Source organism: Mirounga leonina, unplaced genomic scaffold (genome assembly GCF_011800145.1).
Source record: "Mirounga leonina isolate KUSES-001 unplaced genomic scaffold, KU_Mleo_1.0 Mir_109, whole genome shotgun sequence".
Taxonomy (NCBI): Eukaryota; Metazoa; Chordata; class Mammalia; order Carnivora; family Phocidae; genus Mirounga; species Mirounga leonina.
This window is the reverse complement of record NW_023270244.1, coordinates 1773447-1786896: the sequence shown is the minus strand read 5'-3', so window position 1 is coordinate 1786896 and position 13450 is coordinate 1773447. Positions and strand designations below refer to the sequence as shown.

The 13450-nt window shown below is 44.1% G+C and overlaps 1 protein-coding gene across 1 annotated transcript in view; it reads left to right on the top strand.

The window, feature by feature from the left end:
• Nucleotides 1–13450, top strand: part of LOC118019975 (coiled-coil domain-containing protein 6) — a 103822-nt gene that overhangs the window by 79666 nt on the left and 10706 nt on the right. Inside the window, exons 4-7 of the mRNA XM_035019727.1 lie at nucleotides 1649–1752; nucleotides 3596–3756; nucleotides 8937–9093; nucleotides 12080–12180. Of these exons, the coding sequence (XP_034875618.1) occupies nucleotides 1649–1752; nucleotides 3596–3756; nucleotides 8937–9093; nucleotides 12080–12180 (523 nt within the window). The remainder of the gene's footprint in view (nucleotides 1–1648; nucleotides 1753–3595; nucleotides 3757–8936; nucleotides 9094–12079; nucleotides 12181–13450) is intronic.

Below are 13450 nucleotides of genomic sequence, written 5' to 3'. Positions count from 1 at the left end.
CCCCCCCCCCCCCCCCCCCCCCCCGCCCCGGTGCACAGAAAGTATTTCCCAGCTGTGTTTTCATTTGACCATGTGATCTTGGCTTATTCAATGTTAATAAGGTCTGCTTTGGTTGCTTTAAAAGACTACAGTTTATACGTAGTACTGGTCTCATCTTACTATATATGCAGGGATCTTTTTTTCTTTTTAAGATTTATTTATTTATTTGAGAGAGAAAGCGAGAGAGAGAGAGAGAGAGAGAGAGAGAGAGCGAGCAGGAGTGGCAGATGGAGTCAAGTAGACTCCTCCCCAAACAGGAAGCCCAAAGCAGGGCTCGATCCCAGGACCCTGAGATCATGACCTGAGCCAAAATCAAGAGCTGGCTGCTTAACTGACTGAGCCACCCAGGCGCCCCTATGTAGGGGGATCTTTGATCAGTGAGGAGCTTGCCTCTGTGACCTGCTAAGGAAATCTTTGTAGCTGTGCAATCAAAAATAATTTGTTGACTCAGTGATTGAAAAGGTGAGTTGCTATTATAAGAGACAGCATAGGGGCAGTACAATAACCTCTCTCTGTTTAAAAAAAAAAAAAATTCTGGGATGTCTGGGTGGCTCAGTCAGGTATGTGTCTGCCTTCAGCTCAGGTCATGATCCTAGTGTCCTGGGATCGAGCCCCGCATCAGGCTCCCTGCTCAGCAGGGAGTCTGCTTTTCCCTCTGCCCGCACCCACCCCCCCGCTCTTGTTCTCTCTCGATCTCTCTCAAAAATAAATAAAATCTTAAAAAAATTCTGTTAAAATTATTTAATATCTCAAACCCCTAGAGAAGTACAAGAATGATATAACGCATTCCCTCTGCACGTTACTGTGAAATTGATCATTGTACTTTCTGTCCCTCCTGCCAGCCCTCTTTTTCTTCATACCGCTTTCACTCTCCACCAAAGTATATAATTTATTTCATTTACTGTCTTGACCCCACTAAAATGTGTCATGAGGGCAGAAAATTCTGACTTTTTGGTTCCCTGCTACACACCCTACTAGCCAGTGGCTGGCATTGTTCACAGTATTTGCATATTGCCCAATAGTGATTGATTAAATGCATTTTCCCATCTTTGCTTCTTTTCATGAAGTGTAGAGTGCATTTTGGGGCTTCCTTTGCAACTGCAGATTTTCCCCCAAATCAAACCTTCCTTCTTCTTTACCTTCTCAGAGTTAACTAGTATTGTACACCCATTAATCAGTATGTAGAATTGTCTTCAGGTGTTGAGTTATTTATATACATGGTAATATAACCTCCTGGTTTAGCCCTGAACTACATGCAGCACTGGGGTCGGGGGACAAACCCAGAGAAGTCCTGGTATGAGTGGTAAGCCGAGCTCCCCCAAACCCTCTCTAAGGAGGACTTTCCATGTGCCTTGAATAAATGCTGAAACAAGCAGGGTGATTCATGTACCAGACAGCAATTAAGCTTTAACATCAAAGAATGAACCTGTCTCGGTTTTCTCAATTAAAGTTTAAGAACTAGATGCACTTAATGTGTCTGTGCCAGGAAATTGGCCATTTCTTTGCAGTTTTCTCCAAATAAGGGGGTCCTAATAGTCCAATCAAAAAATCTCATTAACAAAGTTTAAGTGGCTTACTATTCTCAGTAAAACTTTTTTCCTTCCTTTAGTTGAGACGAGAGAAGATCGACCTTGAAAATACTTTGGAACAAGAACAGGAAGCGCTAGTTAATCGTCTCTGGAAAAGGATGGACAAACTTGAAGCTGAAAAGCGGTTTGTTTTAGTCTTGCTATTCAGTGTGGGGCGTGTGCACGGCCAGGGCATGCTCTGGGTGTGACTGACAAATAGGAAAGGGGTGTTTTAATTCTTTGGGTGATGCACATCATTTTAATTTGCCAAACCAAAAAAATGTTGAAAGCCTTCTGAACTCTTCTCATGTTGGTCACGTCTTTATATTTCTCTCTTATAGTCCCAGTAAAATTTCCTTTCATTTGGGACAAAGGCTATGAAAAAATTAGTCACCTTCAAATTGTTCGGGAAAGATGGTTGCAATTTCAGCTTTTTACCTTACTGAACTGGCTTCCCCGGTTTTCTCAAGTGCTTAGGATGTGTACTATGTATGCTTAATTATGACACATCTCTAGAGTGTACTTCATCAGGAAGGCTGAGATTTTCATAGGAAAACTATTATCAATTGACTTGAAAACTTACTGTAAATACTTGTACATAGTTAAGGTTAGGAATCATTTTGCTAAATGTATGTACATGGATGTGAAATGTCATTCAACAGCAGACATTTCTTGAGCCCCTTCGTGCCCTAATTTTTAAGTACCGCATACATTGAATGGGGGTGACGGAGCAGGACTTGAAGAATGTCAGGGGTTTCTGTATGTGGGATGTGTGTGTGGGGGGTGTAGAAAGGGAGTTTTTAAAAAATATTCATTAATCTACTTCACTAGGATCTTTTTGCTAACCAGAGGCTTTGGCCATAACTATTTGGTTTGGATGAACATCCATAAGTTATTTTGAGTTCATCTCTAAATTTGCAAAATATCGTCCTATCACAGGCTTTAAGAAAAGTGAAAATTAAAGCTATATCTCTAGGGAAATACTCAAGCCGTAGTTGAATTGAGTATGCTTTGCATTATTGTAGTGGTACTAAAAAATTGAATTATGAAAAGGTATTTAATATAATAAACTCAGGGACCATTACAATATTTAACATACCAGTTTTCTCAACAAGGGCAGGCCTGAAGGTGATTCACAGTTTGCATTTAGGCAAACTTAAAGGTAAAAAGTTAAAAGCCAAACCAAACCAAGACCCTAGTAGCTTATGAAAGGGGACATAGAGGTCCATTGCCAATCTGTCTTCCTTTGCAGAGCGCAGTTGGAGGTTTTATATGTATAAGTACCAAAGTATTGTGTTAAGCAATATGAAGTATCATGTGGTTGGTGAAAAGCCGTTGAATATTCACGTTCCTTGTGCCTCAAACTAACCGTAATTGGTATAGAAGGTGGGACCACCAATTATTAACCCAGTGATTGTGGTTTGGTTTTGTTCTTTATCTTTTACCTGTGCTCTGACCAGAAACAAAGGGCCTTCAGCCCAGTTTGCCCCACCCTCAGGATTGGTTTTTCAGGAAGGAAATTTTAGAAGTAGAGTCTGTGTGGCGTCACCTTCCAAGGGGGACCACAGTACATAGTTCGGAAGTGTTGACCAGAAAAGCATTGAGAGTGAAATTTCTTTAGTATCTCCGTTTCCGCAAACAGATGTGATTCATTTAGTCAGCAGATAATTCTGAGTGCCTACTCTATACCAGGCATAATAATCAGAAGCAAATGCTGGAGACTTTTTCACTAATGCTTAATTACCAGTGGTCATTTAAAAGAAAAAAAGGAGGGTGGATCCTTCAGCTCTGCCCTTTGACCTTGACCTGGATACTAGGTAAGGGAGACCAGAAGTGGATATAAAATGTGCAGAGCCTGAGTTCGACAACCCTGTGAATTCCGGTGATTCACAGGAGCTTGCTATGAAAACAAACCCTCCAGCTAGTATGTTGTTTTGTCTTTTAAGGCAAACTGTTTTTCATTGTTGGAATTTTTCTTTTCACTGAAGAATCCTGCAGGAGAAATTAGACCAGCCAGTCTCTGCTCCCCCGTCGCCTAGAGACATCTCCATGGAGATAGACTCTCCAGAAAACATGATGCGCCACATCAGGTTTTTAAAGAACGAAGTGGAGAGGCTGAAGAAGCAGCTGAGAGCCGCTCAGTTACAGCGTATGTCACCTCTGATTTCACTGGTCTTCTGTGGGCACAATCAACCCGTTTACCAAGCACAGGCTTTTACCAGTATTTACCATGGAATTTGCATAGATCAAATCCATCCTGTATTTCATTACCAATACATGCGTGTAGAAATCTTTCTATCATCCTGGAATGGATTATTTTTGAAAGTATTATAGTAGGACAGGAAAACAGTTTACAATACTTGTTGAAAATCAAATAATTTCAGGAGGGTCCAGAATTGGGTACTATTTTTGGTCTTCTCCTTGTGTTCATCTCTAGGATTGTAGTCACAAATGTACTTTGGGGAATTAAGGCAGAGAATAGTGTTTATCGTCCTTACTACTAAATTTTAGCTTCAGCTAACATTTGCTCATTGTACTTGAAGAATAAATGCTTTAAAAATGCAGCCTTATTGTTTGGGAAAATGTCCAGATACTGAGTTGGAAATCAGAGGAACTAGATTTCTGAACACTTGACTAGGTCACTGTGCATTTGCTTGGGTCTTTCCTGTTTCTGCGCACAGGCTGCTCAGATGCATTTGACTAGACAGTGTGGCGCAGGGAAGAGCGCTTCTCCCTCTCGCCCCGACCCCCCGCTGCACATTTTTTTATTGATTCTTCCAGGTACATGTATGTGTCTGTATGAACTTATTTTATACTAAAAGCAGCACCGTGAACACACTCTTTGTATTTTTCTGTTTGTACTTACAGTATCTTGTCTTACAGTATCTTGTAAGTTTTTTCTTGCCAATACATGTAGAGAGCTGTCTGGTTCCCTTTTTAAAAGGCTGCTTAGTATTCGTTCTATGGATACACTAGTGCCTTCTTATCTACATAGCTTTGCTTTCCATTGTGTCAGCCTGGTCGGGAGGTGGGTGGCCCTCCTGCCTTACCGTCAGAAGGGCAGCAGAAGCCTGATGATTTGTCACAATGCCTATGTCATTCCCCACACTTCATCTCCTCACGTAGGCATTGTATCATGTCACATCATCACAAGGAGGGTGAGTACAGCATACTAACGTATTTTGAGAGTGTTGGGGAGGAAGAATTTCCTCTGCCTTTCAAGGTTTTTCTGGCTGGACTAAGAATCAAATTGACGTGAGACAGATTAACAGGAGAAAATCAAATTTAGTAGCATATGTATGTGGGACTCTACACAGACATGGAAATTCCAAGGACAGTCAGGCATCGGGAAGCTTATATGAGCTAAAGAGAGGGGTGGGGGTCTGAGGATACAAAGGGAGACAGACCATTAGCAGGATGATGAGAGGAGAGGTTTAGAAAACAAAGGTTGCCCTATTATGTAGATAAGTTTTCTAGATAAAGAAGAATCTCTGTGAATAGCTGTCTTCCTGATAAAGGCAGGCAGTTGAGGGGGTAGTAAAGAGCTCTTCCTGAATCTGCTGGGTGTGGATTGCTTTACCTCAAAATACTGTTCCTGCCAAAGTGGCCCATCTTGGAGTGGCCTGCCCTTGGCCTCTACAAGAGAAACCAGGACCACGTCATATAACTTTTATTACATTATATTGTTAAAATTGTTCTAGTTTATTATTACTTCGTTAATCTCTTACTGTGCCTAATTTAGAAATTAAACTTTATCATAGGTGTGTATATTTAGGAAAAAACATAGTATATTCAGGGTTTGGGGTCATCCTCAGTTTCAGGCATCCACTGAGGGTCTTAGAACATATGGCCCATGGATGCTGTATATCATAATTTATTTAACTAGTCCCATACCAACGGACCCATTTTGGTTGTCATGCTGCCACCACAATGAACATCTGTGTCCCCACATTTGACACCTGAGCAAGAACACCAGGATAAACTCCAGAAGTGGATTTATGGAGTCCAGGGAATGTGCATTTAAAATTTCAGTGATTCTTTATGTTTTCTTCTCTAAAGTTCATTGCAAGTTCTAGTCCAGTAGTGCATCTGGGTTGGTGACTCAGGATCATCCTTGGAACCTGTAAGAAATAGTGTTAGTTTCCTCATGTTGCTGTAACAAATGACCACAACCTTAGTTGCTTAAAGCAACACAAATGTGTTAAAGTATAGTTCTGAAGGTCTGTGGTCCAAAATAGGTCTCGTTGTACTAAAATCAAGGTGTCAGCAGGGCTGGTTTCTTGTAAAAGGCTTTAAGGGAGGCTCTGTTTCCTTGCTTTTCCCAGCTTTTAGAGGTTGCGTGTTTTAGCTCATAGCCCCTTCCCTGCTTTGGCAGCACTCCTGCCTGCATCCATGGGCGCATCTTTTCACTTTGACCCCCTGCCTCTTTCTTATGAGACCCTGGGATGACATTTGCCTAGCCAGATAATCCAGGATAAATTCCCATCTCAAGGTCCTTAACTTAATCATATCTGCGAAGTCCCTTTTGCCTTGTAAGGTAACATCGTCCCAGGCCTCAGGGATTAGGATGTGGACATCTTTGGGGGTTCATCATTCTGTCTAACTTAATATGGGTTTCTGGGCTTACCCTAGGAGTAGAAACTGGTTCTCCAATTTTTTAATACAAGGAATTTTGATGTGTACCTTGGGTTGAGAACCATGACATACATTTTATGAAAACAAATCAGTGAATTCTCAAATACTAGATATGTTAGGATATTTTTTGAGTTTTTGGGGTGCCGGACAGACAGAGGTCTTTTCGTGCCTTCCTGAACTCCTTTCAGTGCCATCGGCTTTCTCGTGTATACTTCTCTTGTGCCCCAGACAAAATCTTTAGAGGAAATTGAGGAGGAATTTTTCATTCCCTTTACTTTCTTCTTATGGCACTATTTGGTCTTTGAAGAGATTGCAGATGCAAACAGAGGCATCCGTAAGTGCGATTTCGATTTTTGTGAGGGCAGAGAAAGCTGACTGGAAGGAGGGACATGTGGCACCCAGCTGGCTCACAGCTGGTCTGAATTGGTTTAGAAGATGAGTTAGTGACTGAGGTCAGGTAGCCTGCCTCCCTGGGCTGCTTCTGGATACTTGGCTCCTCACCCTCCAGGTCTGGCTGTATCAGAACTTGAACCTGTCTCCCAATAGGTCTCAGCTCGGGATGAACATAAGAATCCCTTGGGGACTGTTCAGTATAGCGGTAGAGAGGCTTCATTCACAGGATTTTGATCTGTCTGGGGTGGGTCTGGGTACCAGCATTTTCTAACTATAAACTTGAAAGGGGATGCAAAATGTACAGGCCACCTTTGGATCATAGGAGACCCACCTGTTTGGAGTCCGTCTGGAAGTCACCTTCTGTCGATGCTGACTTTGACCAAGTGTTCCAAGATGGCTGAAGATGGCGGAAGCATCAGGTGTGGCCCCTAAGTGTTAGGGAGCTCTTTGTGAGAGAAGGTGACAGGGTGACTCATGGGAGTAAATCCAGCCTTGAAATCAAGTGTCACCGGTGATGTGCCAGCAGAGGGCACCCAAGGAATACCGTGGTGTCAGTCACCTGAGGCTGGTCTGTAACACCTAGAGGTGATGGGCCTGGTGCCTTCTCTGTCCTCTGGCTTCTGGGTTAATTGCCCAGATGCCAGGAAAGTCCTCCGGCCATCACTCCTACTAACTGATGTTCTTGTGTATAGATTATTGTTTAAGGATTCCCCTGCTGATTTCCCCAGATGCTAAAGGGTTGCATCTGAAAGACAGTGTTTTCTCTTAAACGATTTTCCTCAGAAAAGCCTCAGAAATCCTCAGTTCTCTAAAGCTTTCCTATTTATGGAAAAGAAAGGCAGCTTGCTCCAACAGCTGCCCCTCTTGTTCTAGAAACAATAATACTCCAAGGGGCCAATATAGTGCTTCCTGTAGAGCTAGTGAAAAATTCTACAGGCTTGCGTATTTGTGATGAAATAATTTAAATCGTTTATATTAAAAGTGTACTTTGTAAATATCTTCCCAGCATGCCTTCAATTAAAGAGATTTTTGCATCTGGATTAGGCAGCAGGGTTTCTGGTTATATTGAAAACAACTGAGGGATTTAGTTTTTAGTGCACATAATAGTGTTTAATAACTTAGTGTTTTTGGTATTTTTATTTGAATTTCTAAAATAAGGATATTCAAGAGCTTTTATATATTCTGTAATGATGCTGTCTTGGAAATCATTGAATACTTATCATCAGAAGTCATTATTTGCTAAAACACCATACCTTCATAGAGGTGCTTAAAACAAACTAATTGGATGGACTTCGGAGTTGAAGTAGGGTCACTTTGTGGGAAAGAAGTGATCAGTATGGAATTCTACTGCTTCTTTCCTTAAAAGAATTTGGAGTGGGCTAATAATATGGAGCAGTAAGCTGTAGGTCTCTCTTAAACATGATCGGGCAGATACTGAATTTTATATTAATATTATTTTGGTGACTTAACATATTCTGTCAGCAAAGGGGCCGGGTGGGGGCAAGTTTTACCATTCATTGGAATGCTCCAGGGAACTCGGCACAAGGAGATTCTAGAGCCTCATGAAGAGGTCAGCCCCACATTTCAGATTCCTGTAGAGTAAATCTGATGCGCTCAGCTGGTTCCAGCGTCCCACCCTGAAGCTAATCAGCTTTGGCCTAGGAAACCAGTCCTGTAGCAGGGGCCTTGTCATATGGGGCAGCTCCTGAGGGACAGGTATATGGGTCTTTACCTGCTGTAGAGAGGCTGTGCATGAGTCAGGGAAAGAGTCTCACAGAAGTTAGACTTGACATATTCACCTAAAGTTGTTTACTGTGTCAGTTTCTGTTTTTATAAACAGAATTCTGACTTACCGAGTGTGTCCTAGTGCACTGGTCCTCACTGGTGTGCTAACAGGTGTGACTGGAGCTGAGTGGCAGCAGACCCGGGTTGAATGGGGGTCCCTGGGCTGGGTCCCGCCCCCCCCACCCCCCCCGCCCCGTCCCCCGTGGGCTGCAGCAGCGCGCAGGGCTCTGGTAGCTGCTGTTCACCATTTCCTCCTCCACATGTGGCACTTTAGAAGGCACCTAAGTGGGAGTGAAGATACCTGACCTCCCAGTGCCATGCCCCTTCTTCTGTTATTCTGTAAATGCAAATTGTTGGCAAACTTGGGTACGTGGGGTAAACTTTGAATGCAGGTCTCCTGTGTGTGGGAGAGGGAGCACATTCTTTGTGGCCTAGGAGCCAGACTGCGGTCTTCTCAGTTCAGGTTTGAGTATGATTGCACGAAACATAGTTGAATCGAGAATTCTGGCCTTTCAGATTCTGAGAAAATGGCCCAATATCTGGAGGAGGAGCGCCACATGCGGGAGGAGAACCTGCGACTGCAGAGGAAGCTGCAGAGAGAGATGGAGAGAAGAGAGGCCCTGTGTCGACAGCTGTCCGAGAGCGAGTCCAGCCTGGAGATGGATGACGAAAGGTGTGCGTGCGTCTCGTGAGCCTTGGGAGCAAACCAAACCAGACCAGCCTCCAGGGGGTCTCCCTTCACGTCCGGGTAGACATGGGAGGAGGCGGCCCTACACTTCCGGGTGCTGCCGACGACCCCCACCACCTCAGAATACATGCTGAGCCTGGGGAAAATGGAGAAGATGGACCATTTTCCTGAATCACAGAAAGACCAAGAAGAGGTTGCCTTTCCAAAATTACGTGGTCGAGAGAGAAATGGAGGGTTATGTATAGAGAGACAGTGTGTGCATAGTTGTTGAGTTTGTCTCATCCTGCACTGTGTCTGTTTAAAGTATGGGAGCATCTTACGTCCTAGACGTTGATGAGCAGGCATCATGCGGCCTGAGGGAACCCACGCGTGCCTGGGTTGAAGGATCAGCAGGAGACAGATGGAGGTTGCTGAAAGGCAGAGGCCTTGCATTAACAACTTGGAAACTTCTGGGCCTTATTGCAGCTACTTTAAAAAAACTTAAACCAGTGCATCCCATTTATCTGCTCAAGAGTCTGTGTCAGACCCCCTCATTGTCCCACCAAGAAATGAGCTGAAATAAGAGGGTCATCTGTGGTTAACTAGAGGAAATGGTCCCAGCATTTCTCTCATCCAGAGTCCCAATTTGAAAAAATTAAAATTGTTCAATCAGCAGAGAAACCCAGCATTTGGGAAATTGGGCTTTCCCTGAACCAGATCATTTCTGCAAAGAAATGCTCTGTTCTGGATCAGGTTGCCCTGGCCTTACGTGTCGGTGTCTGAGTGTGAGGGGTGAGCCCAGGGTCTGCTAATGACCACGATGAATCATCTTGACTATTGACACCAAAACACATCAAAATCACTTCCTTTCTCTTTCCGTAACTGGATAGATCCAGAGGGTTATTTTTTTATTTTTTTTTAAAGATTTTATTTATTTGTTTGACAGAGAGAGACAGCGAGAGAGGGAACACAAGTTGGGGGGGGAGGGGAGGGGGGGGGAGAGGGAGAAGCAGGCTTCCCACCGAGCAGGGAGCCTGATGTGGGGCTCGATCCCAGGACCCCGGGATCACGACCTGAGCCGAAGGCAGACGCTTAACGACTGAGCCACCCAGGTGCCCCGATCCAGAGGGTTATTAACAAAGCTTTTGATAAATTTGCTGTAGACAGTGGTATTACCATTTTAAGAGAAATCTGAGATTTTCTATAATGAAGGTCTATATTTTTATAATAAAAACTTATAAAAACAGAATAATGGGTTATCATATTTAAAATAGCTGTGTGCGTCCTCATTTGAAAAGAATAAAGATTATTCTTTCTCAAAAGTTTGTACCATAAAACTATTACCTTACCTTGAATTTCACGGATTTTTTTTTTCTAAGATTTTATTTATTTATTTGTCAGAGAGCACAAGTGGGAGGAGCGGCAGGCTCCCCACTGAGCAAGGGGCCTGATGAAGGACCTGATCCCAGGACCCTGGGATCATGACCTGAGCCAAAAGCAGATGCTTAACCGACTGAGTCACCCAGGCGTCTCTCACTGATTTCTTTCCAACAGTGTTCCCTTCTGTCTGAAATCCTTGGCCTCTGAAAGCCATTTGACTAAAAACATCGGCTAGAATACCAAATAACTATTTTATTAACTACCTTAAGACACGGAGCAGACCATGCATTAACACTACACAGTGCCTTGTACTTGATTTTGAGTAGGACACACTGTGAGGGGCAGTATCTTCCGACCATGGTGAAAATACTGAAGCTACTTCAGGCTTCCAGATAAATATGTATATATTTTTTCCCAGAACTGGTATTTATTTACTCCAGAAGGTTTGCCTTGTCTGTCATAGGTCACATTATCCCAGCTAGAGTACCGCTGTCCAAAAAAGATTTCTCCTCTCCCTGTTAGGAATGATGATGTCACATTTGCGGGAAAGAAAATAGTTGGAAACTTAAGATGTCTACAAGTGTGTTTATTCCTTAAAGAGCAAGAGGCGGTTTTCGCTGTCTAGCGGGGCGTAGGGTAGAGGCAGGCCCTGGTGCCGCCGTGGCGGGCTGCTCTAGAGGGCAGGCAGAGGTCACCGTGGGGGTCTAGTTGACAGCTGCAGGGCAGATTTGGGAGCCTGGTTTTCTTTAAGCCAAATGACCCAGCACGGAAATGGCTGTGTTAATGTTCTCCCGAACGGATGGACAGTCGGGGCCAGGATCTTCCCTGGGATAGAGAGCCCTGCACGCACCACTGTTGCTTCCTTTGGCTGCGAGGCCTATGAAGGGTAGCTGATGGGGAAGTCCCTCAAGCAGAGATTTCTCCTTGTCAGCATTCTGTGCTCGTTCACAGAGTGAAGGCTGACCATCAGGCCTGAGGATCCTCAGGTCTGGTGTGGCTTCCACGTCCAGGAAGAAGTCTGAGCCGGCAAGCTGTGGCCAAGCGTGACTGCAGTAGGTGTGCGACGCTGGGTCTTCCACCAGTTCACGGGAATACCGTTACCTTTAAGCTTTAATTTTATTTTTTAATTTATTTTTAATCAACGTATTTTTTCCGTTACATTTAAGCTTTAATTTGATGACATAAATCTTAAAGGGCTTGATTGGGTTTGAGTTGCAAATAACAATTTAAATTAAATGTAGCCATCAAAACATGAATGTGTCTATAATCCTTGGGACAACGGAGGTAGATTGCTACATAGCTGTTATATGATGAAGAAAAGCCCAGCCCTCTCTATTGTATGACACAGTTCTGTTAGTAGGCCTCCCCCTGGAGCTAGAACATTCCAGATGTCCCTAACCTGTATCCCAAGGGAGAGGGGTTTGCCAAGCAAGCAGTGGAGCCTTGTGACCCCCAAGTCTGCTTTATACATGTCTCCTCGCTATAGCATCACTCTCTAAATATCCCAGCGTTTGACCTCAAGATATGAACCCCAAACATTATCTCATAGGAGCTCCCTTAAGAACTCTTGAAATGCACACAGTTCTGATACCTACCCCCCCTCTCCTCTTAGGTATTTTAACGAGATGTCTGCACAAGGATTAAGACCTCGCACTGTGTCCAGCCCGATCCCTTACACACCTTCTCCAAGTTCAAGCAGGCCTATATCGCCCGGTAAGTACACATTCTCAGCTACTTCTGTGAATGATTTCTGGCACATTTAATAGGCATCTGCAAATACGGTCCCTCCTAGCGTATAAAAGTCTTGTAAGCAGAGGGAGAACAGTCATGTGTTTTTCAGAAACATCAAAAACAAATCACCATCACCCAGCTGCTGAACCTCTGAAACAAATAATGCAATATATGCTAAGAACCATGAGAGACTATGGACTCTGAGAAACAAACTGAGGGTTCTAGAGGGGAGGGGGGTGGGAGGATGGGTTAGCCTGGTGATGGGTATTAAAGAGGGCACGTTCTGCATGGAGCACTGGGTGTTATGCACAATGAATCATGGAACACTACATCAAAAACTAATGATGTTATGTATGGTGCTTAACATAACTATAAAAAATTTTAAAAAGATCACTATCAAGACTGAGTTTTAGCCTGAAATTTTTAAGCACAAATGTTACAGTGCTCGCTGGTGTTTTTTAATTTTTTTGTTGTTGTTGAAAAGGAATTTAACTCCAAATAACCTTTTTAAAAAGACTGTCTTTGACTGATTTTAAGTACCAGTGTATTGACAAAGCCTTGGACAGGTGTCTAAGATGGATCATCACACATCTCCTGTGGGTTCTCTTATTATGTTCTACGTACATCATTTCATTTTTGCCCGCAGAATAATTAATGTAGGCATCATTTTACCCATGGTGATGCTGAGGAAGCAGTGATTCAGAAGTTCGGTGGCCCTTGGTCGCAGGTGCAGGAAGCGGCGGGCGGGGTGGGTCTTGCTTCCCAAGCCTGCGTTCTTTGGAGCACAAGCTGCCTCCCGAGATTCCCTGTGACTGGTGAGCAGGCCTGGGCCCTGGTAGGCAGGCCCTGCAAGAAGAAACTGGCCCTGCTTTTGGCCTTGCTCCTGCGTCTGGCTTTGCTTCTCAGAAGCCTTTCCCTCAAAGGCGTGCTTGTCTCATCTGACCCCGAAAACTCCCCCCCCCCCCCCCGCCCCCGCCCAGGGTCTCTGGCTCAGAACCAGCACAGCATGGGGCTTTCAGGCCAGGAGGTCAAGTAAATGATCCAGCAAGGAAGAAAGGAAGCAGGGGCGGGGGACTGGCGAAGGGAGTGGAGGGAGGAAAGCAAAGGTAGCAAGCCAGAGGATCGCATCTTGTGACTGAAGGGACAAGTCTGAGTTTCTTGTGCTTGCTGGTAAAAAGAGCTGGGGAGAGAGAGAGAGAGAGAGTGTGTGTGTGTGTGTGTAAAGAGTGTGTGTCTGTGTGTGTGGTGGGGG